The sequence below is a fragment of the Macrotis lagotis genome, chromosome 1, assembly GCF_037893015.1.
Source record: "Macrotis lagotis isolate mMagLag1 chromosome 1, bilby.v1.9.chrom.fasta, whole genome shotgun sequence".
NCBI lineage: Eukaryota > Metazoa > Chordata > Mammalia > Peramelemorphia > Peramelidae > Macrotis > Macrotis lagotis.
The window spans coordinates 417,725,824-417,751,199 of record NC_133658.1 but is presented as its reverse complement, the minus strand read 5'-3'; the positions used below and the strand labels follow the sequence as shown (position 1 = coordinate 417,751,199).

The 25,376-nt window shown below is 35.0% G+C and overlaps 1 protein-coding gene across 2 annotated transcripts in view; it reads right to left on the bottom strand.

The window, feature by feature from the left end:
- Window positions 1–2,417: 2,417 nt before the first annotated feature.
- C1H14orf132 (chromosome 1 C14orf132 homolog) overlaps window positions 2,418–25,376 on the bottom strand; it is a 56,543-nt gene continuing 33,584 nt past the window's right edge. Inside the window, exons 2-3 of one of the 2 annotated variants that reach the window (XM_074213023.1) lie at window positions 13,600–13,847; window positions 2,418–12,267 (exon numbers count right to left, since the gene is read on the bottom strand). In XM_074213023.1, the coding sequence (XP_074069124.1) occupies window positions 13,623–13,847 (225 nt within the window). In that variant the 3' untranslated portion in view covers window positions 2,418–12,267; window positions 13,600–13,622. Of the gene's footprint in view, window positions 13,848–25,376 lie in introns of both variants that reach the window. The other variant, XM_074213022.1, reaches the window with a different exon arrangement.

Below are 25,376 nucleotides of genomic sequence, written 5' to 3'. Positions count from 1 at the left end.
AAAAATATGTATTTAGGTGCAATTAAAGAAAAAAATTTATAATAAGCAGAGGCATTCTATAATAAGGATTGATTGGGCTGAGCATAAACCCTGGCTCCTTCCAGTGGGAAATATGCTCTTCATTTCTACAGAACAAGTGAGACCTGTGGCTCTTATTTTGTTCTCATGTGTCCCTAAACCTTGTGGTTATGTCAAAAATGATTGAAGATTGAGCCATGAAGACATGTTAAGTTTCTAAACTACAAAAAGGGAAGAGAAAGAGCTCCTGCTTTCTTTTGAAGCCATCCTTTTTGATATCTCCCCCTTTGGGCTTGGGGTTGGAAGAGTGAGAACATTTCTTTTTCCCTCTGCTCTCCAACTGAATGATGTCTGAGCACCCAGGGCAGTGAGAACATGTGCTCACCTAGGTGATTTTGAGGGACTTAAAGTCTGGGATTGCCTTTCTACTTTGGATTTCTTTCCCTCAGCATAGATGACTGAACATGGATCCTGAGATGGATGTGTCTAGCTTGGAAGGTTACTTTATGAATATAAAAGGTAGGGAATTCCTTAAGTCAGTGCTTCCCAGTACTGTTTGACCATCATGAGGTAATGTATGCAACAACTTCTCAGAGAACAAAATGTGAACCACCAGGAGATTAATACAAGTGAAAGGGTCAATAAGAAAACCCAGTCCCATGAATTGGCTTTCCAGGACATCCAGATGTGTAAATTCTAATCTGTAACCATTTTGTAGGAAAGGCTGTCCCCTAGGCTTTTGGTGCCTCTTGGTATCTTGAGAGAAATCCTCTTCCACCTTGCTGGGAGTCCAAGCAAGAGTTGGATTTGATTGTGTCCCAAAATAAACATGGAAGATGTTTCTCCTCATTCCTTGTGATCCATATATTGGGCAGCACTTCCTGGCTCATTCCCTGGATTATCTTTGGCACAGTCCTCCATCTTGGTTACACACATAAAGTCTGGTCAGGATTCACTAGTAGTACATGCCCTTGGGCATATGCTCAACCCAGTCATTCTTGATATATTCCAGAAGTGAAATGGACTGCCCAAAGAGTTATGTATTTTTCATTCTCTGGAGACTTTCAATGTAGAAGCTAAATAACTAGCAATTGGGCTATCTGGGGCCAGCAGAATGAAATGTACCTGCAAATAAAATTCAGTTGGAAGCAGGGAGTGACTCTGGAAAACTGAGCTCTATGAATGGAGGTGAGAAAAACTCAGAACAGTGCTTCTGGGGATGGGGAGGACTAGGGAAGAGAGTGCTGGGGGAAGGAAGAGTTTTTGGATAGTTTCCTATTTGAATTAATTATTCTTATTGGAGTCTCTGAAGATAATTACTTGTTGCAGAGGGGATTCTGGTTCAGGTATGGGTTTACCTAGGTACTTTTGAGGGTCCTTCTACCTCTGAGTTTCTGTAATTCTTTGATTATTTTTGTTTTAACCAAGGAAGGTAGAATTGTCCTAAAGGATTGATTTCCACTAAGTTTTACATACTATAACATCTCAAGTATAAGATGTATATTTATTCTTCCATAATCAGATTGTACATCCAAGCAAAATTGTAATGTCATGTATTAAACTTCTCAGTGAAATAATCACTGTAAAATCTTTGTGTCAAAAGTTATTTCTATGATTGAAAGGAGCAAGTACCTTAAATTCTATTAGATTTTAGAGTGAGGCATATTTCTGTTCAAGAACCCAGGTAGAAACTAATAATGTATACTCTCTCAGTGACTGTGTAATTTTTCATTTAATTAACCATTTGCTATATCTTTATACTTCAGAGCTCTGAGCTGGGCATGTCCTTAAACCTGGATGTTAATTGATATGTGATCCTCATATTTATAAGACTAATAATAATTTATATTTATATAACTCTTAAAAGACCAAGGATGAGGTATTATTTTACAAATGAGGAAACTAAAGATTAGGGAAATTAAGAAATCTGCCCAAATTTATTTTGCTATTAAGGATGGCAGATAGGTGATTTAGAAAACAGTGTGTTGGACTTGGATTAATGAAAACTGAGTTTAAATCTGAAAACTTACTAGCTGTGTAACCCTGGACAAGACACTTCACTTCTTTCAAACTTGGTTTTCTTATTGCCAAAAGAGGCTTAATACTAGTACCTATATCATAAGGTTGGTATAAGGATCAAATGAGATAATACATATAAAGTGCTTTGCAAACTTTGAAACATATTTTAAATTGTATTTATTTTTAATAACTATGACTATTATTATTAGTAATAGTATTAGAAACAGAATTAAAACCCAGATGACTCTACTCCAAGTACAATGTTCTTTTCACTGCACTATATTACCATCTAATCTTATATGCAAAGACTATATGCAAAAAAGTGTTAGGGTACCTTCTGGTATCAGTGTGTCCTTGGTGGGACCACATAGACTGGACTGAGCTGGTTCCTGGTTCTAGTGGGTCAGAATCAGATTACCTACCCCAAGACTTCTTAGAATAATTAGGCCTCCTTCCCCCATACTACCCTAAAACTGTAGTATGCATTTCCATTGCTTGCCTGGTCTGTAAGTAGATCAATAGAAACAATTATGGGTAATAGTCCATCTTTTAGAAATCTGTTTTAAACCATAACAGAACTTTTGTACTGAGATCCTCACTAGTTTTCAATGCACTTTCACTTATTCCACAATTCTTCTGTAATCAGATCTCCCTCACTGCTGGCTTCTAATTGTCAAATACTACTGACTTTATCTCATTATTTTTCACATCTCTCCCTAGCTTTCTCTCCCTACTATTACTAATTTTGTTTAGGTATTCATTCTTTCTCTTTTAAACTCATTTAATGTTCTTTCATTATTTCTTTTATCCATTCTCTCCCCTTTAAACTATTTTATATTGCACTGGTAGATCAACCCCCATAAATTTGATCATCTCATTCTCCTGTTAAAATATCTTCAAAGGATTCCCTTTACCTATTGAAAAAATGAGAAAATTCTTTTGCCTATAGTACAGGGCCTTTCAAAATTTGAAAAAATATTTCCTATTCCTTTTCATCACCTAACTTGTTCTAGCCAAACTCATTACCCCTGAACCTGTCCAATGCTATTTCATGTCATCCTATCCTGTATCTGGCATATCTTCTACCTCTACTAACTCTTCCTCCTTGAATACAAATATTTCCCATCTTCCAAGATCTGCCTCCAATGTCACATGGGCCTGGCTTCTATGCCACCTCCTTTAGGAAGTCTTCCTGGATAACTTATCCCCTCTCAAACTGAAAGAGACTTTCCTAATCTTACATTTTCATAACATGTTGTGCTCCTTCAACATTACAATTATATGTAATTCTGCCTTATCTCTCACACTAGACTTTTTGTCTCATGATCCCAAGGACCAACTTTGTATTTCCTTTGCTTAACAGAATATAGGTGCTCAATAAATAACTTCCCAAATTGTTTAATCACTATCTCATCTGAATAACTGAATTGCTTATTCCCAGCTGATCTGGAAAAATGTGGTTATTCTATAATTTGTATACTCACTAATGGAGAAGTCAGGATGCTTGAGACCTTGGATAGTGCTTGATTGTTATAGAACGTACAATCCTATAAATTCAGCTTCATTTTTGTCACCTTCAGATACTCCATAGTTTTCATATTTAATTGACCATATTCTTTATTGAAAGTTCTGTATCTACAGAAAATCTAATACCAAGAATTCATGAAGAAAATATTTGCTATAATATGACAGTTACAGGACAATAATAAATACTCCATACAAAGCCAACAAAACAAAAAGTCTACAATAAAAGCAACAACCTTTTAGCTTTATGAACTTGATTCATAAAAGTACATTTAAATGTTATTTTAATCAGTATTATTTTTTAACAAAGTTAAAAAGACAAGAAAAGAGAGACAGTATTAACATCATTAGGAAAATTCCCCAGTTATTTAAGTAGGAAAGGACATTCAAAAAACTGTTAAAATATATTTTCATACAATAAACTAGCAAAGCTTCCAGGGAAATACTAATTCCCAGAATTCCCTGTATGCCATTCACATTTCCTGCACTGTTTGTCATTGGAATAAAGTTTCAATAGAATGTCAGCCTGTACAGGGATCATGTTGATTTATTCAAAGCCATAGAAGATCTAGGGCCATGGAAAAGAAATGGCAAAGAATCATTTTACTTATTTATTTTTGCGTAGACCTGGAATTTCACGGGTCTAGGTAGCTCCTGATGAGAAAAACTTCTTTTATTAATGCAGATTAGCTAATATTTTGCAATGTTAGTCTTAGAGATTTATCTGTAGGCCTGAAGGATAAGTTAAATGACTTGCCTGAGGTCCCAGAGTGAGTGTCAGAGGGATGATTTGAACCCAAATCTTCTTTAGTCAATCAATGACACCTAGTTGTATATTTGTAAATAAACAAACTGTATACACCCCTGAGGGTTTCTCAGACCTGGAAGACCAAAGATAGAATTTTTCAGGAACTATGAACAAACAACTTGTTGAGGCTCCAACTTATACAAGCTTTAGTCATCAATCTATTTTCCAATGTCCATTCATCAAATCCTTTCTATTGCTATTGACTAGTTGCAGACATTTTATAAAATATTGATTATGCATCAATCAACCTTTTCTGTTAAGAGAATTAGTACTCTATCCCTTTCTTCTTCACATAAGTTATTTCCCACACCTGTAACTCCCTTCAACTCCCATCCTTCTCCTTCAGCTAGTAACCATCTCTGCCTACAGAAATTCTATGCTTTAAGACCCAGCTCAACTCTCAACCCCTCTGATGTTTTCCTAGTCCACAGTACTTTTCCCCTATTCAAAATTCCTCTATTATTCATTATTTCATCACTTGTTATGTCTTTTTACTACTGTGCCTTCTTACTTATATTTTTTTACATTCATTATGAATCTTATCATCCCAAATAGACTCTATGATCCTGAAACCTGGGCACTGAGTCTTAGGTACTTTTTGGTATCCATAGTGTACATTATACATATTAGGCCCCCTAAAACCCATTAAGAGGCAGCCTGCTAACAAAACAAATATTGACTCCACTATCCAGGTCTTTTTAGGGACTAAATAAAGAGCATGTCAAAAATAAAGGGTATTTCTCAGAAACACTGGAACGATACATAAAGGACTGTTTATTTCTGGGAGGACTGTGTTAACAGCATCTCTTTTGAAGATTTTTGCTTCTATCCATCCTAGGATCAACATGCCAAATAAATAATGTCTGAGAGATTTTTTTCCCTCCACTGAACTGATTAATTGATTGAAACAACAGGTTGACCCAATGCCACATAACACATCTGGTTAGATTTCCAGAAAAGATAAATGGCTTTGGAAAAAATAAATTCTGATCCCTCAGACTCAATCTCCTCATTTTTAAAGGAAAGGGATTGAGTGAGATGATCTGCAAAGTTTTTTCCAACTCTATCTAATACTCTTTTCTTTGGTCCAAGTACCTTGTAATCATTTATATTTTATGGTTCTATGATCTCTAAGATATCCTCACATTTCTACCATACTATGTTCTGTAATTACAAGACTACAGATTTGACATTTTATATGGGTCTATTGGAGGGAATGAGGTGAACAAAAGCCCCTTTGAAGAGTCATAGCCTGAAAATATATAAGAATTACTGTTTTGTAGGATTTTTCCCTTATGCCAAATAGAATGTGATGGCAATGGGGACAAAGTATAATACTGGAGAATGAGAAATGAGAACATTGTGTATATTTGAAGTTTGGGTCACAACTTCACTTGTAGTGCCTTCAATAAAAAGACTAAGTTTAAAAATAAATGTGACTTAGACTCAATGACTTAGTGAAATAAATATTATATCACATAAAATATATATTGTGTTAAAATTATACAACTAATGGTTATAACTAAAATAACTTGCTCAGCACAGATTTTCATGATGTCTTGTATAGAGTACCTCAAAAACTTGGTTCAAATATGTTTTTTTCAGAATAAGTCTCCTTTAGGATTGCTCTTATTAATCAACAATTATAAGAAATTTGAGGGAAAATGCAATTGTGTCACAGCTTTCTACAAATTCATGATCCTGAATTTATTGATCAACTCAGATACCCTTTCTTTCATTAAGGAATAATGAGCTAGTGATAAAATTAAAGGATTTGGGGAACCATATAGTGGAAAAATAGACAGTTTTGGAGTCAAAAGATCTATGTTTAAATTCTCATTCTATTCTTCAAAAGCTTCATTATCTTGGGCAAATTGTTCAATATTTGTGATCCTTCTTGAGTAAAATGGAGATATTACTACTTGCTCTACTTAATTTTTTTGCAAGGCAAATGGGATTAAGTGACTTGGCCAAGGCCACACAGCTAGGTAATTATTAAATGTCTGAGGCTGGATTTGAACTCAGGTACTCCTGACTCCAGGGCCAGTGCTTTATCCACTGCATCACCTAGCCACCCCTACTTGCTCTACTTATGAGGATCATTTTAGCTGATGAAGGTAAAGAGAAATGTAACCATTAAGTTCAATACTACTGAGATCTCATCTGTGTAGATACTTCTTTCCCCAGTATAAACTGCCACTCATTTGAATCTTCTCAAGTCTTCCATTGAGTAGCTATCCAAGGAACCAAAAACCTTCCTCTGGTTCTTTTAATATTTCTAGGATGACAATTTAGCATTCAAGTTCTCTGAGTACTTATGCTTCATTCATGTCAAATGGCTGATAGACTTCTTTTACATGCCTTTGATGACATCTTCTATGCTACTTCTTTCATGGAAATTTCATGGAAATATCTTGCAGTCTATATGTCACTACATGCCTTTCCATTGCTCAGTAAAATGAAATGTAACAATAAAAAATAGGACTTGCTATTAAGGGAACATTGAAATCACATTATTTTGTAAATCTTTAAGTTTTATATAAAAATGATTAGTTCATCTAATTATTCTATAAATTGTTATTGGATAAATATGCACTCAATGCCCTATGCCCTTATTATCCTTATTGTCTGCAACACACATTCATGTTGTAGAATCATAGATTTAGAGCTAGAAGAGTCATCTCTAGCAGAGTCATCTAATCCAGTTTTATAGATGAGAAAAATTAGGTGCAGAGAGGTTTTATAGATAAGTGTGTTGAAAAGCTGAGATATTTTTCTTATGATATCTCTTTTGTTGTGGTCTCAAATTGCTTTTATATTCGACTGTTACATTTTCATTTACATGATGTTTTATTTACCAGTTTACAATTTAATTTACTTGCTGATTGGAACTATATTTTATTTCATGATTCTCTCCCATCTTGTTTATTCCTTCTGCACTATAGGCACACACGATACATATACATACATACAGAGATGTGTACGTACATACATATACATACATACATATATATGTGTGTATATATATACATATATATGTGTGTATATATATATATATATATATAATATATATATATATGTATAGATACACCTCATGCAAGTGCAGAGAAACATTCCTCCATTTCATATTCTTGAAGAATGACATTTTCTGGGAAGCTGACATTAAAATAGGTTCCTTTGACTGAAGGCTTCCTGGAATTTATATTTCATCATCATCATGCTCAGATCTATCAGTACAAGCAGAATTTATTTTTGAGGCTTTTTATTTTAAGAGTCAGACTACTGGAGAGGAACTGTACTGTGTAATCTTGTAAACAACAGAGGCTGGCATAATATGAGGGCTGTACCTAACTAACCTCCTGCAGAGGGATCCTACACTAATGTGGTCTGGCTGCCTTCCAGAGAGACCATTTAAAACTTATTTTCAAAATGGCTAGATGCCAGCTCAGCTAATATTACTAAATAGAGTCCTACAGTGGGTCCCTGGATAAGAAGAGATAACCTGGAGGCAGGGTGCTGACCTCAGTGCTTTCTTGAGGTTTTCCCCACATCCCATAAGGAAACAGTCAACACCCCATTATACTGAATTATCATAGCTCTGGTATGCACATTCCTCCATATTGGGAGGTGGGAAGTGGGTGGGGGTGGTCTTAGACTGGCAAGCATAGGCAGATTTCTAGGAGTCTGTGCACTGAGGTGAGAAAGCAATTGTGCTTTCATTTTAATTAATCTCCAACTGAAATTTAGCATTTCCTTCAATTATGAGGTTCTTTTAAAAAGTATTAATCTGAAATGAGGTTCATAGGATTTACCAGACTGCCAAAAGGATCCATGAAACTCTGGACTAAAGTTACTGGGTAAAACTTTCCAGATGGTTTTTTCAAAGATTGAGACATAAATAGAAAGGTCACATAATTCAGGGTGACATGTGGTGATAAAGGTAAAAGAGGCTCCTTCTCATTGTTATGATAAAGATACTGATGAAAAATTAAATCATCAAAACAGCTCTAGAAAATATGGTTAAAAGATAGATATCTGCAGGCCCTTAATTGGAAGGGAAACAAGAATGAATATTCAGATGGTACATGTTGCAGAAAGGGATCAATACAAAAGCTGTATTCACAATCCAGAAACAGCCATTTCACTATTTTTATGTATTTTGAGAACTAAGAAGATTAAATGTACTCTAGACTATGAGATTATAGTCAAATAAATTCTTTTTGCTTCCTCTACTGATATTCATCTTTCCAAGATCATTGTGTAGTTTGCAAAATCTAGTAGAGGGAACACAATGCTGCCTCTGTGAACTGTATGCAAAAGATATAGGGACACTTTAGATTTAGTGTAAATAAAAACTTCATAACTGGAGCTAACCAAAACTAGAATGAGCTGCCACAAAAAGTTGTGAGCTTATCACATATTAGATAATCACTTGTTTGGAAAGATTATAATATGGTATGAGTAGAAAGTAGACTAAGTGGCCTCTGGTGTCCTTTCAAATTCAGAGGTTTTGGAATGTTACAATTCTAAGATAGCCATTGACTCATTGGAATTGGTCACCTGCAAGAAGAGAGAAAAATATGTCCACACATTTATTTTTCCATAGTTCACGTGCAAAAGTGATATGAAGAATAAATGATCAAAATATTTTTTAAAAATTCTATTTCTCTGTAAGAAATAATGAGCAAGATACTCTCAGAAAAGCATGCAGACTTTCATAGACTGATGCAAAGTGAAATGTACTTGTACAAAGTAACAGCAATATTGTAAGATGATCAGCTCTGAACGGTTTAGCTATTCTCAACAATACAATGATCCAAGACAACTCTGAAACACTTATGAAAAGTGCTGTCATTCTCAGAGAAAGAACTGATGGTATCTGAATACAGATTGGATCTTGCTTTTTCTTTTTTGGGGGTGGTTATGTATCTTTGTTTTTACTATAATGGAAATGTTTTGCATAACTCATATGTATAATCTATATAGAATTTCTTGCTTTCCTCAATGTGGGGAAGGGAGGAAGAGAGAATTTGAAATTCAAAGTTTTAAAAGTGAATACTTAAATTGTGTTTATATGTAACTAGGGAAAAATAAAAATTAAAAAATATTCTTTTTGGAAAAGGAAAAAAAGACCACTTTAGAAACTTAGATTATAAAATGTGAAGGATTGCCCAATGAGGGAATCTTAGGAAATATGGGACAGTTTACTCCATGTAAAGCCCTGGTGGCAAGATTGGGAGAATCAGGAAAGCCTAATGACTAGAGCAACCTCCATAAATTGTTAGTTTCTTTAAATGATCTACGGTGGATTCTGGTAGTCAACATTCTCTCCTTGAAAGTGATGCAATAGACAGAAATGTCTGAAAGACCAGTGTCTGACAGGTAAAGGATTTGGGAATCTATGATCTTATAAATTTATAATCCTATAGATAATTTTGTGAATTATTATAAAATAGCAAAGTTTAAAAGAAGTTAAGGTTCATCCAATCATTTGGTGCACGATCTCTCTATAATATTCTAGATATCTGAACATGATCACCTCCAGGCTTTTGCAAAGGGTGCTTGTAATATTGTCTCTCTTCAACTTTGCTTCTTGGAACTCACCATTCCCCTTAAGGATCAGCTCAGATACCACCTCTTAATGGGGTCTTTCCTAATTTTCTCAGTTGCTACAATTTTTCCCTGAACTCATCCTCTGGTTACTTGATACTTACTCATTTGTGTACGTGTTATATCCTTCCAATTTAATATGAGGGAAGGGACTTTCATTTTTGTTTCTCTAGTGTCTATCATAGTATTTGTATACTGTAAATATTTAATAAATAGTTGTTGAATTAATTTGAATATTCAAAGATGGGGGAACTCATTACCTATTCTAATGCATCTCATACTATTGTTAGACATTTCTGATTATTAAGTGTTCTTCCTCATATTAAATTTAAATCTGCCTACTCAAAAACAATGAATTTGGAATCACTGACTCTGGTTCCACTTCTGGTTCTGTTTACTACCTCTGTGAATTTAAATAAGCCAATTAACTTCCTTAAGGCTCCTTGGAAAATTATGGGGCTGAATTAGATAATTTCTAAGATGTCTTTTATTTAGTAGTAATAGGGTCCTAAGAAATTACACACATTTGTCTTATTCTGTCCTTTGGAGTTAATGTTTATTGATTATTAATAACATATCCAGTGATTTGGGTCAAGATTTACAAACTGTTTTCTAAATTATCTAATTTCTGGGCTACCTGGACCTAATGGTTTTGAAACTCTTCTGTAATCACTTGGGAGTTTAGCCTTTTTTTTTTTAGGCTTTTGCAAGGCAAATGGAGTTAAGTGGCTTGCCCAAGGCCACACAGCTAGGTAATTATTAAGTGTCTGAGATTGGATGTGAACCCAGGTACTCCTGACTCCAAGGCCAGTGCTTTATCCACTGCACCAACTAGCCACCCCGGAGCTTAGCCTTTTAAAAATAGAGGATCATCTGAACTGGAGATCTACTTTCTCTGAAGCAGGTCATGCTTATTACTCTTTCCAAAAAAAATGACAGGTTAAACTTATGCAGCTGTCTGACTCCTAATAGCCTAGCCCAATATCATTACAGCTAAATGTGTTGAAAATCACACCTCATGTCCTTTTCTCATTAATTAGTCACTGATAATAATAATAGCACCTATCTCACAAAATTGTTGTGAGGATCAAATGAGATACATATAAAGCTCTTCTTAGCAAATCTTAAAGTTTCATATAAATATCAGTTACAATTATTACTATTATTATTATTGTACAACTACCCTCTTTATTTTATGTTTACTTGAGGAAATAAAAGAGGTTCATGTACCTGGAAATAGTGGGATATTTGGAATTGAATTTTATTGATATCTGTTCCCCAAATCCTAAGTATCTTTAATATCTAGGAGAGATTAAGGAGATAGGAAATCATAATTAAGGGGATGCTGAATTATCCTTCAAAGACTGTCAGTTATATTTGCTTCCTTCCTTCTTTTTCTCTTCCCCCTTTACTGATTCCCTGCTCTCCCACCCAGTTTGGACTCCAAGAGACCTTCAAACCCAGTGGAATTCTAGCAGATTGCTCTGCCTGCCCAACAGATGACAACTGACTGGAGAGGCAATGAAAGGGATTCATATCTTGGGTGGGAGCTAAATTAGATGGACTCTTCAGCTCCTTTCATCTCTAAGATTTGAGATGCAAGGGGATGGAAAACTAATCCAATGACAACTGTTTACAGAACTCTAAGTTTTGCACAGTTTCAAGACACTATCTCTTCTGGGCATTAGCAACTTGCCCTATCTCTCCAGTGTTGTAATGATCAAAAGGGCTTCTTGAAAGCAAGGCCTGTTTCATTTTAATTTTTTTTTTTGGTCTTTGTATCCACAGTGGCTTGTCTAGTGTCTGATATATAGGAGACAGTAAATAATGCTTGCTTATTAATTAAATGATCCTTGCAAAAAAAGGCTTCAGTGGCCAGGAAAGACTTCCCCTTTTTTTTAGATGTGGACAGTCCTGAAATAATCTCTTTTTGAAAAAAAGCAATAAGAAAATTTGCCAAACCACAAATCCATAGAACATTGTACAGCCATAGATATATAAATCTTGTGTCCCAACTTGCCTACCAAATCTTCTTTCTTCATGCATAGATGATTTTCTGGTGATTAGAGTACAATGGCAACATAAGCCATGCTTTGCAAACTTTCAAAAACTTCCACTTGAATATTCACAGTCTTAGATGTCCAGCTGTTAAGAAAGATAAAGCCAATTCCCCTCTAGAATCAACCTGCAGGCACAGTTAATAGCCAGATAGTTCTGTTGCTATAGTTTCTCAGCAGCAGTCTCTCTCAGAAAGTCACTCAGAAAATTAGACTGTTCCTTTCTCTACCCTAAAAAACAAACAAAAAACAACAAAACAAAACTCATTCATTTCCCTGGATGAAGGCCAGGCAAATTTAAACTTTCTCTATTAACAATTGCCCCCTCCAAGAGCAAAAAACCTGTATTTTAATTTTCTTAACCACAAACAACAATATCTACTAATGGTAAACTTATAGTAACCTCTCATAATAATGAGAGAAAGAACTCTAGGTTCCAGAAAGAGGATTCACTTCCTTTTCATTTTCTATTTTCCTTGACCTTGCCTGTGCCTTGAGGCTATTGGGGGCAGCAGCCCTTCTATAGAAGAAAGAGAACTGTTTGACTTGAACCTCAGTGGGGGAAATTCTGTCCCCAGCAATTCTTGACCTGCTCTTTCATCCAGGAATTGTTTTACTAGCATGATTCCAGAGGGAAGTTGGGAATAAAATGAGGCATACAAAAGTATAGTCAAGAGAAATCAAATCATATCATGATCATTTCAAACTTTGAAATGTAGCCAGTGGGGCTGCCTGTTCTTTTATGTGAAAAAGTATCCTTGAATTAGCTCATCAAGGACTATTTCTCCTGTCCTGAAAGAGAAACTAGGAAGTGGAAATGGCAGTAGCTAAAGAACCAGTAAACCTGGGTTCTGGTCTCTTTTCTACAGTTGACTAGCTATGTGACCTTAGGCAATATCTATATGATCCTCATTTATCTAATCTGCAAAATGAAAGGTTTGAACTACATCAAATCTAAGACAGTATCTGGTTATAACAATCTCTAATTTTCAGAAGGTGATAGAAAACATTTTTATTATTATCATCATAAAAATATTACATTAGAGTATTATATAACAGTTTTGGTGGCAGATTTCATTTTCTAAGTAGCTTTCCTTTTACACACACACACACACACACACACACATACACACACACACAAACACACAGGAAAATCCATCTGGAAGGGAAAATAAGCTGGGAAAATGTACAAGTTTATCTGTTTTCCTTAGTTTTCCAAATGAACCTTGAGACTCTAGAAGGCTAATAGTTGCCTGTCAAAATCAAACTACAAATGTTCAAAGTACAATACTCATCTTAGCAGTATTCAAGTTTCTACCATCAGCTTTGAAAGAATTATGTAAAAAATTGATGGCTGGCCCTGTTTGTCAACTTTTATTTCTAGATCTTGATAACAAATAAATGATGAGGCCATCAGTATCTTGGCAGAGAATTGGCCTAATTCTATCTATGAGAACAGGATGAAGCAGCACATGTAATAACTGGCTGTCCATGCCAGCAGGATTCTGCTACACATGATTATCAGCACTCCTTCCATTTAGCAGGGTCAGGCTTCATGCTCACCAGCTGCTCAATCTCCATTTTGCTTAGAAGGTGAAAGCATAGACAACGCCTACCACCACAATGTTCCCAATGGTAGCTATAATGGCAATCCATAATAAGACGGCATCATTAGAAGAACGAGGTGGCTCTTCCAGTTGGTTTGGTCCTGATATGGTAGTGTGGACATTGGCTGATGAGTTAAACAAGGAGTATTCTGTACTAAAGTCTTCATTTGGAGAATCCATAAAAGCTCCTCCCATAACGGGGATCTGTGAAGGAGGGGAAAAAGATAAGCAGATTCTAAACATTTTTAGTAAGTCACTTTCCCTTTGTATGTCTCATTTTTATCCTAAAAATGCTGGTGATACAAATGTATGTATGTATGTATGTGTGTGTGTATATATGTATATATATATACATATATATTAAATCATGGGCTAGTTTCTCAATTTCTCCGAGTCTCAGTATTCTTAACTATAAAATAAACATAATAATGCATGCAATAGGTACAACACAGGACTGTTACGAGGTTTAAATGACATAACTGAAATACTCTGTAAATCTTAAAGGACTCTAATCAACTAATATTATACTCTTTACCTCTTAGGATTGCTGTAAAAAGTACTTTGTAAATCTAAAAATAATATAAAATGTGAGTTATTATCCTTTTATTTAAACTTAAAAAGGGCCTTTCCTTTATAAAAATAGGAATTTTGCAGTCCTGCAATCCTATGTGGAAAAATGAGATTTTGATTTTGATTGACTATATGAAGCAGAGTGCTGGAGCTGAATCATGAGAGCCAATTGTTACAATTGTTACATTTTCAGTCTCAGAAATCAAAAAACATTGCAAACCAGACCTTGATTTATCTAGAAAATGGAAATGTACTATAATAAATACAATCATCTTAATAACTAATATTTATTTAGTACTTTAAGTTTTGCAAGGTTCTGTCCACAAATATTCCATTTGAGCCTCACAACAATCCTTTGAGATAGGTGTTATTGTTATCTTCATTTTACAGATGAGAAAACTGAAGGTGAGACAAGTTAAGTGACTTATCCAAAGTCACACAGTTACTAAGCATCTGAGGTGGGATTAGACTTGACTCCAAATTGAGTACTATTCATTATGGCACTTATATGCCTCCAAAACACCATTTATCTCCAAATAAATATAAACTTCCCAAGATAAACTTCAATTGGAAGGAGAGATAGGGAAATGTTTGATATGTTCTCCAAAAAGAAAAGTCCTGGATGGGTATTCCTGGGCAACCAGGATCATGGGCACCTGGATAGTGATGGGAAGAGCACTGATTATGCAATGTGCCTGCTTCCTAATTCTTCCCAGAGTCAACCACATCCATGAAATCATACATAGTACTTTTGAGTGGGAAGGAAACAGAAGTCATCTGGTCTAATTTCCTCATTTGCAAGATGGAACACTAGGTTGATATCCCTATGTCCCAAGATTCTGTTCTCTAAAAGATAACAGTTAATCTGATAACTTATCTTTGCTAAAATAAATGAGCTGGCATAATGAATATTATGTGGAGTTTAAGACTCCAAAAGACCTGAATTCAGATCTTTCCTCAGACACCTACTAACAGTGTGACCCTGGACAAATTACTTAAATTTACTCAGTCTCAATTCACTCATCTAAAATTGGGGATAATTGCTTCTAGTTAATAGATGCAGAGTTGTTTTATAAGCATCAAATGAGACAATATAGGTAAAGTATTTGCAAGCTTTAAACTGTTAGGTTAATATTAGTTATCATCAACACTATCATCATCATCATCATCATTATTGTATTTGAAGGATTGTCATGTGAGATCAGATGTTCTTAACCTTTTGGGGCATGGTTGACCCTCTCATAGTCTGGTGAAGATGATGGGTCCATACTCAGAAAGATGGTTTTAATTGCATTAAATAAAAATATAGAATAGAAAGGAAACCAAAGGTTAGTGATTTTTCTCCCCCATTCAAGTTCATTGACCCTATGAAATCCATTCACCTGGTTAAAAACCCTACTCTAGAATCAGAGTTCCCAAGTTATCTAAGCCACAACAAGATTTGAAAGAACTTTCCTTTCAATTCTAAACATTCTTGAGTGTATGAACCTATCCTAAACAATCACTAATGAAGTTAAAGCAAGCAGAAAGAGACACAAAATACCCTTCCACAAGTTTTAAGGACTTACAAGTATAGTATAAGTCAGGTGTGGAGAAAGGAGAGGTTGAGTGATGATACACTGATACACAGTGCAAAAGCTAAAAACCAGGTTCCTTAATGTATCACTGAAGGCCTTTCCTCTTTTCCAATCATTGCTAAGGAGCTAGAAAGAACCTACTACAAAGGCAAGGGCACTGAGTTTTCTTCTTTTCTTCTTCCCCTTTTTCAAAATGTGAGCATTTCTGACTTCCACCAAAGGATGACTTCAGTTCTCTTCTCTGCCTATTTATACTTTCCCCATTGACAATCACATTGACTCTGACAGTTCCAGTGAAGGTTTTTATTCAGGGCACTCCCATATCTCAATCATTAGTGCTGATCCCTCCTCAAACACCTGTCCCACACTTCTACTAACTGGGGATTTCTACTGGGATGTTTCAATTGACATAACAACCTCAACTTGTCCCATATTGAACTCATTTGCTCCACCCATCCCCTAATAAGGAATGGGGCATGACAAACCCTCAAATGGAGAACAATTATTTCTCCCATGAATCTTTTCTTTACCAAACTAAATACTACTAGATCCTTTACCTGATCTTCAAAGGACAAGACTATCAACCTGGCTGTGGCTATGTTCCCCTCCTTTCCTTATCTCAATTCCTTGGTGAATCTACTCAACTCTATAATATCTTGTCCTCTAAGAATTTCTCACCCTCTCATTCTATCATAAATCACACATTATCAAATCTCAATCTTGGATTACTCCCACTGTTTGCTCATTTTCTCTTCTTCAAGTGTTATTGAAAATCATACTAAATGGTTCCATTATAAATTGATATTACATAATCTCAAATGTTCACTAACTTCAACAGGGAAATAATACCTCCCTAATTGATTCAATGTCCCATTTACCACAATGAATATTATAAACTTTTTCATTCCTCCCCATGGATCCCTAGGCATTTCTTATTTTCATTCTCTCAGCTAAAAACCTCTAGCAAATTGTGGTCATTTGTCACAAAACCTCTTCAGTCTTCATCCTCATGTTCCATCACTCAAACATTTCCCATGCCCCACTATCTTCCCCTTCACCCTTGCCTAGCACAATTAAGTAGCACTTTTCCTTTCCAAGACAAACCCCTTGACATGTATCTTTTGTCCAATTTTATCATTTATTTACCATCAAGTTGCCCCTACTATTTCCATTTCTAATTTTTACTTTTTCCTAATCTATTGGTTCTCTTCTCTGCTGCTTATAAAAATGCTCATTTTGTAAGCTTTTACTCTCATAGGAAGAGGTTCAGAGGGGAAATAACATACATTCTCAATGGGGTATAGAAATCTATCTTACCTTAGAGGAAAATAGGAGAGAAAAGGGATGGTAGAGGGGGGACGGGGGAGGGAGGTGTACATGACAGAGGAGAGGGGGATTGTGGGAGAGGGTAGTCAGATTCAACACACTTTTGAAGAGGGACAGGGTGAAAGGAGAGAAAGAATAGAAATGGGATTGGAGGGTAATAGGATGGAAGAAATTACAGTCAGCAATAGCAACTGTGGGAAAAAATATTGAAGCAATTTCTTTGATGGACTTATGATAAAAAAAAAAAGAGCTGATGGAGTCTGAATACAGACTGAAGCATACTTCTTTTTCTCATTTTATTTTTCTTGAGTTTTTTTCTTTGTGGTGGTGAGGGGATTGTGTTTACTTTTGCAATGTAACTATTGTCCTAATGCATTTCTTTTTTTTTTTTTAGTTTTTTTTGTAAGGAAAACAGGGTTAAGTGGCTTGCCCAAGGCCACACAGCTAGGTAATTATTAAGCGTCTGAGACCGGATTTGAACCCAGGTACTCCTGACTCCAAGGCTGGTGCTTTATCCACTGTGCCACCTAGCCGCCCCCTAATGCATTTCCTAGACTACTAATTTTTAACCCATATCAAGTAACTTGATTTCTCAATGGGGGAAATGGGATGGGAGAAAGGGAGAGAATTTAAAACTCAAGGTTTGGGAAGTAAATGTTGAAACTTTCTTTTGCATGTAACTGGGGTAAAAATTTTATATAAAATAAAATATTAAAAAATGCTCATATTCCCTTTATCCTTAAAAAGTCCTCACTTGATTCAATACTCTCCATAAGTTATTCTTTTTCACTCCCTTGGTTGAACTCTTTGAGAAAACTGTCTATACTAGGTACCCCTTACTTTCTCTCCTCTTACTTCTCAACACCTTCTGCCCTCATCATTGAAACTGAAGTCTTTAATGTTACCAGTACTCTCTAATCAACATATCTGATAATCTTTTCTTTGTCCTCAACCTTCTCCATTTGCCTTATTTGATGCACATGACCACGTTCTAGTCCTGGAAAAGTCTCTCTTCTATGGATTATGACATTACTTTCCTGGCTCAGAAGGGTAACTTCTGACTATTCCTCCTTGGTCTCTTTTTTGCTGGAACTTTATACCACTGGATCATGTCCCATTCCATACACTGCTGTTCCCTCCCCACAGATTATTTCCATCTATATCTTGTATGAAAATAGTTGGTTTTGTATTATCTATCCCTTCCCATTAGAATGTAAATTCCTTTAGGGTAGGGACTATACTTTTGCATTTCTTGGTGACTTGAGTTCTCAGCATTAGTGCTTAGCACAGAGTAACTGCTTAATTATAGGTTCAAGGTCTCACCATTCTGATTGCTTTGCCATGAAGATCTTTTAGTATAAACATTCCATTCTTTCTAACTTTGGTACCCAGAACTGAATGCAAGTATTCAAAATGTGATTTGACCAATGTAGAGGAGTAAGACTGCCATACCATCATAGTGTTTTGGTAACCATATCACACTTTTGACTCCTTAAGAACTTTCAGTATCTATTTTGAACTGCTTGACTAACCATACCTCTCCCCATCTTTTATTTATGAAGTTAATATTTTGAACTTAGGGGAAAAGCCTTATATTTATCCTTTATTAGGTTTCTTTTGATTAAATTCAATCTAATGTTCTGGACTGCTTGAAATCCTTTTGTATCTTATGTTTCTCATACAGGATTTCAGTTCTTCTTACCAATTCTGTATCATCTGCAAATTTAGTAAGACTGCTATGGGTGCTTTTATCTGAATCATTGATAACACTGTTAAATAGCATCAGATCTTTTAGATAAATTCATATCAAGCAATCTAAGTTATTTACTAAACTCTATAAGACAGGCATTGTGCTACACATTAGGAATAAAAAAGAAACATCTTCCCCACCAAACCCATAGTTTAATGTAGGAGATAACACACACACACACACACACATACACACACACACACAGACACACATACACACACACACACACACACACACATATATATATATATATACAGTATAAATATAAAGAGAATAAATGCAAAATGTGTTAGAGAAAGCATTAGCAAAGCATTAGCATTGGAGATCAGTAAAAGCTTTATGTAGAATATGAATTGTGTCTTGAATGTAGTAAGAGACCCCATGAATTAGATGTGGAATGGGGATGGGGTGTGAGTTGACCAGAACAAGGATATGTAGGTGAGAGATGAAGAACCATTTGTGAGAAATGAAGAAAAGCCAGTTTGACTGGCCCAAAAATATTTGATTGAGAGTAATCCAGCTGGAAAGATAGGTTGGTGCCAGGTTGTAAGATTAAGTAGGGAAATTTTAATTAATGCTAGAGGAAATGGGGAGCAACTAGACTTCACTGAATAGAGGAGTGTCATGATCATGGTTGTGTTTTAAATTGTTTTTATTTTTCTGAGATTGAGTTGCCTAATCTTTACTAGTCTAGAAGTACAGTGGTCATTCATGGACCCAATCCCAATTTTTATTGTCATATAAGCTTTAACTAACTCCTTTTTTTCTAATACAGACTGTTTTGCTCCTATTTAGATGTCTGGTAGCCATCTAATACCAGGGCTCACTATATTAGAGAGAACACAAGATTTGCTTTAGCTTTAATAGTGTTGAAATTCAATCAATCTACTAGTTTCAAATGCTTCCAGTAGAAAATATCTTAAGGAAATATCTTTAGCAGGTGTGCTAAGGTTTATTGTAGGAACAGACTTGAATCAGAGACACCAGATGATCATAGCAGTTGTTTGGGTGAATGTTACTGAAGGCTTGAACTAAAGTGGTGGGTGTATAAGCAGAAAGGGGGGTTGTATGTAAGAGGATAATGTTCTTCATTCTTGAAGAAGACTATGACGTCAAGGAGGTGATGCTATGACAAGCACAAGATTTTGGTAAGGGAGGTAGAGGAAAAATTGGGAAGAGAAATGAGAGCGATGCAGGAAAATCATGAAAACCAAGTCAGCAATTTGGTGAGATACAAAAAAAATACCAAAGAAAACAACATATTAAAAGCCAATTTAGGTCAAATGGAAAAAAAAAACAGCTCAAAATTGACCAAAAAAGATCAATGAGGAGAAGAATGCCTTAAAAAGCAGAAATAACCAGATGGAAAAGAAGATTAAAAATGCTCTCTGGAGAAAATAATTCCTTCAAATATAGAATGGAGCTAAGAAAAGCTAATACTGTGAGAAATCAAGAAACAATAAAACAAAACCATAAGAATGAAAAACTAGAAGAAAATGTGAAATATCTTCTTGGAAAATCAACTGATCTTGAAAACAGATACAGAAGAGATAATTTCAAAATTATTGGGCTACCTGAAAGTAATGGCCAGGAAAAGAGACTTGACTTTATTTTTAAAGAATTTCTCCAGGAAAATTGCCCTGATATCCTAGAAGTAGAGGGTAAAACAGAAATTGAAAGAATTCACTGATCTCCTCTGGAAAGAAATCCCTCCCCCCGAAAACATTCCTCCCAGGAATATCATAACCAAATTCTATAACTCCCAAGTCAGAGAAATTATTACAAGCAGCCAGAAAGAAACAATTCAAATATTATAGCACTATAGTCAGGATTCCATAGGTCTATATTATGATGTCTACATTACATTGCAGTGTCTACAGTAAGGGCTTGTAGGGCTTGGAATATGATATTCTGGAAGGCAAAAGAACTTGGATTACAACCAAGAATCAAATCGAACATCCACTTCCAGAGGAAAAGATGGACATTCAATGAAATAGGAGAAATTAAAAATTTCCTGTTGAAATGTCCACAGCTGAACAGGAAGTTTGATTTTCAAGTACAGGACTCAGGTGAGGCATAGAGAGGGTGGATGGGAAAGGCAAATTATGAGGGATTTAATGATGTTGAACTGCATGAATTCCTGCATGGGAAGATGATACTGATAACTCATATGAACCTTTTCATTTATTAGCAGTTAGAAGGAGCATATATAGGCAAGGCACAGGAGAAAGGGAAAGGAGACAGATATTTCATGTAAAACAGTCAAGAAAAAGTTTTTACAACAGAGTGGAAGTGTGGGGCGGGGAGGTGAGGGAGAATAAGTGAACCTTCATTCTCATCAGAAATGACTCAGAGAGAAAACAACATACCCTAGAGAAAAAAGGAGAGCAAGAGAATGGGAGTAAGGGATGGGGAAAGAAGGGGGTGATAGAGGAGAAGGAAGATTGTGGGAGAGGGTAGTCTGATATAACACTTTTTTCCCTTTTTTTTGAAAGGTGGTGGGATTGGGTGACTTCCCAGGGGTTGCATGGCTAGGTGGTTGTTCTGTATCCGGGTCAGATTTGGGCTCTAGTCTTCCTGACTCCAGGGCTTGTGCTTTGTCCACCAGGGTCAGCAGCTGCCCCACAACACATTTTTGAGGAAGAACAAAGTGAAAGGAGAGAGAGAATAAAATAAATGAGAGTAAAGAGGAATAGATGGAGGGATGTACAGTTAGCAATGGCAAGTATGGACAAAAATACTGAAGCAACTTCTGTAATGGACTTATGATAAAGAATGTGATCCATCCCAGAGACAGAGCTAATGGTATCTTAACATAGACTGAAATATATATATTTTCTTTTTCTCTCACTTTATTTTTCATGTGGTTTCTCAATCTTTGTGGGGGAGGGGGATTATGCTTACTTTTATAACAAGACTATTGTAGTAATATGTAAATAAATAAATATTTTTTTAAAAAATGAAAAAAAAGGAAGTACCAAAAGGTAGAAGGATTGGAATTTGGTTTATTTTTTTAATCACTAATTCTTTGTGTTCCGTCATCTCCACAATGTTGCCTCTTGACATTGAATAGGTATGGTTCAGAAATTCTTTACCAGTCTTGACCTAATAAGCATATCTCTGAGAGCTGCCTCAGGATATATTTACACTTATTCAAGAGTACAGTTGAATCCAACACTAGACATAAAACAATTTGCCCTTTGTTGCCTTGTCACAAGAAATCTAACATTTGACAGTTTAAAAAGTCATACTGCATAATAATTAAGATTCTTCAGCATAACAAACCATAGCAAAAATCAGCAAAAAATATAGAATTCTTAATCTGAAAGAAACCTAGTTTAATCAATACTCTGTTTGAGAGGAATGTGATATAATGGGGGTGTGTGACCTTGGATAAGTCATTTAACTTTCCCTGAATTCCGTTTCCTTCCTTTTTAAAATGATTTGGAGCTGGATTAGTTGGTCTCTACAGTCCAAATCTATGATATTATTACCTGCAACGTGGGAGAATCTACTTCCTTTGGAATTATCCCAATACACTTTGAGATATCTTTAATGGTTAGGAAATTAATCTTTGCATGACACTTAAATGTCTCTCTGTCCACTGTTCCAAGCTTTTGCCACTGGAGGCAAAGACAGTGTATTTCATCCTCTTTTGTAGACTTGAAGACTGCCATCATATCTTACTAAATTTTATCTTCTCTAGGATAAACATTTCTATTTCTTTCAACCAGTTATTTCATGGCATGTTCTCCAGTCCTCTTATCATTCTAGTTACCCTTCTCCAAATATATTCTAATTTTCTAAATGTGGTGTCCAGAACTGATGTGGTCTATGAAGGGCAAATTATGGTAGATTTATTTTTGGGGTTTTTTTGCAAGGCAATGGGGTTAAGTGACTTGCCCAAGGCCACACAGCTAGGTAATTATTAAGTGTCTGAGGCCGGATTTGAACTCAGGTACTCTTGACTCCAGAGCTGGTGCTCTATCCACTGTGCCACCTAGCCACCTCTATGGTAGATCTATTGAAGACAATATGCCTTTCTTAATAGAAGGGACTGATTTATGTTGTAAAATAAACAAAAGGACTTAGAGTTATTGATGACTTTAAAGGTCATATAGTCTAGTGGTTTCTAAAATTTATCATGCCCCTTATCAGTGAAAAAAAATTTTGGTCACTTTCTCCAATATGTATACTTTTTTATAAATTATATATATATTTATAATATGTATATGACTATAATGTATAAATTATAAAATATACATGAAATAGATATTTAAAAGGATGAGATAAAGATGAAATGTATAACATTTTTATTTTATTGTGTTAATGGTACAAAAGTATTACTTTCACTAAAATATTTTTTAACAATGGCTATAAAAAGTAATGTTTTCAGTGAGAGTACTATGATTGAATATGCTTCACTTTTTTTGAAAAATCACTGTGTGTATGTTGGGACATAGGAAGAGCTTGCAAATAACTATTTTTAGTAATTAATTATTCAGTTAATTTAATCATATAGTTAGTCAAACAGTTGAATTGCTTTTTAAAGAAACAGATATCTTTCAATGAAAAGTAATAATCAAATAACAGGTTATCAGAGTCAATTAATGTGACAGCTTTTCAGAAGGAGCCGTGTATCTATGTATAGATATTCACCATAATACAATACAAAACTAACAAAAACTGAATTGTTTTTGCAACTCAATAAAATATGTTCAATTATAAATCCATTTTGCTTTTTTTACATGTTTATACTTAATGGATGGTATCATACTTTAATTCCCTATTCATTGTACATGGACAACTTTTACTAGACTGCCACCATGGGGAAGGGGAGGGAAGGAAAGGTCATAGAAAAATGTGGAACTCATAAATTTGTGAATGGATGGATATTGAAAAACTACCATTGCATATAATTGGAAAAATAAAACAAAATTTTGATTAAAAATTTCCTATTTATTTTCAGTTGCTTTAATTGTATATTTAATGTGTGAAGAGCACTAAGAAGGCAAGTTTGGTTAAATTGTGGAATGCAGGAAATATAATAATAAATAATAAAATTTGAAAGCTAGCCTGAGCCCAAGATAAAAAGGACTATGAATGTTAAATAGAAAGTCTAGCATTAATTGAGTGCTATTAGGGTCTATTGAGTAGGTTAGACACATGATCAGTTGTGGGCTTTAAGGAAATCACTTTGACAGGTGTGAGGCTGTTGAATTGGAGAGGGGAGAAAGACTGCTGCAGTCTACCAGATGAAAGATGATGAGAAGCTGAACTAGGATTACTGTGTAGGTAGAGAGAAAGGGGCAGATGTGGGAGTTTTGGGGGAGATAGAATTGGCAGGATTTGGAAACTGCTTGACTATGTGAGATGAGTGCAGAAATGAGGATAATACCTAGTTATATGAAATTGGTAGGATATTGGTATCCTTGACAGAAATGTTAGAAATTTAGAAGAAGATTGGTTTGAGGGGCAAGACAAGGAAATAAAATCTTTGATGTAGTTAGCAAGTTTTTCATGGCTGATCATCCAGTGTAACTAAAAGTGTACCACTCAGAAGGAAAAAAAGGAGGGTGAGTATTCTCAGTCACAGATTGTTACTTGGGAATGTTATAGCCCAGACTCTCATTTGAAGACCTAAGGGAAGTAACTTGCCCAAAGTCTTACAGGTAAATGTCAAAGACTACATTTGATTATAAGTATTTTGATTTCTAGTATTGTGATTTTTGTATTTGATTTTTAAAGCCTGACCCAAGAAAGGAAATAAACTGCTTTCAAACAGGCAGTATATTATCAGGAAAAAGAAGGAATCTTTAATCAGATGGACATATTTTGTTATAACTTCTAAAATATGTGTGCCATGACACAAAAAAACATCCAAATGGATGAAGCAGAGAAAAAGCATTTGATTTAGAGAAGACCTAATTTGAGCCCTGGCTCTACATTTCAGTAGTTGTGTGACTTTGGATAAATCATTTCACTTTTGTGGTTCCCATTTCCTCATTTATTCTACAGGATATTATAAGGAGTGAATGAGATAGTGTGCACAAAGTACAATGGCATAATAAAGTGGTATGTTCTTTTGAACATAACAATTAATAATATTAGTTATTTGATCATTTAGAGGCAGGACAGGGTTCAAGTATTGGATCTACCACTTATAAATATAAGATATTAATTACTATGATTATTAGCATTTAACTGTCAACCTGATTATGAGAAAATCACTTACCCTTCTCTGTCTCAGCTTCCTAACCTATATAAAAGATCATTTCAATATACAAATCAAACTTTAAATTCTAAGTGAGCAAGCACAACTGGAGAAGGAACAAAATTTCCAGTTTTTAAAAGTTTGCTTACCAGAAAGTATCATAAGACTCAGAAAAATAAAAGAACAATATAATTATGAATATAAAATAAAATAACATACTCATATTTTTATTATACCTAAAGTTTTATTAATTGTTTTTTCATAACATAACAATCTATTAATCAATATTATAAATG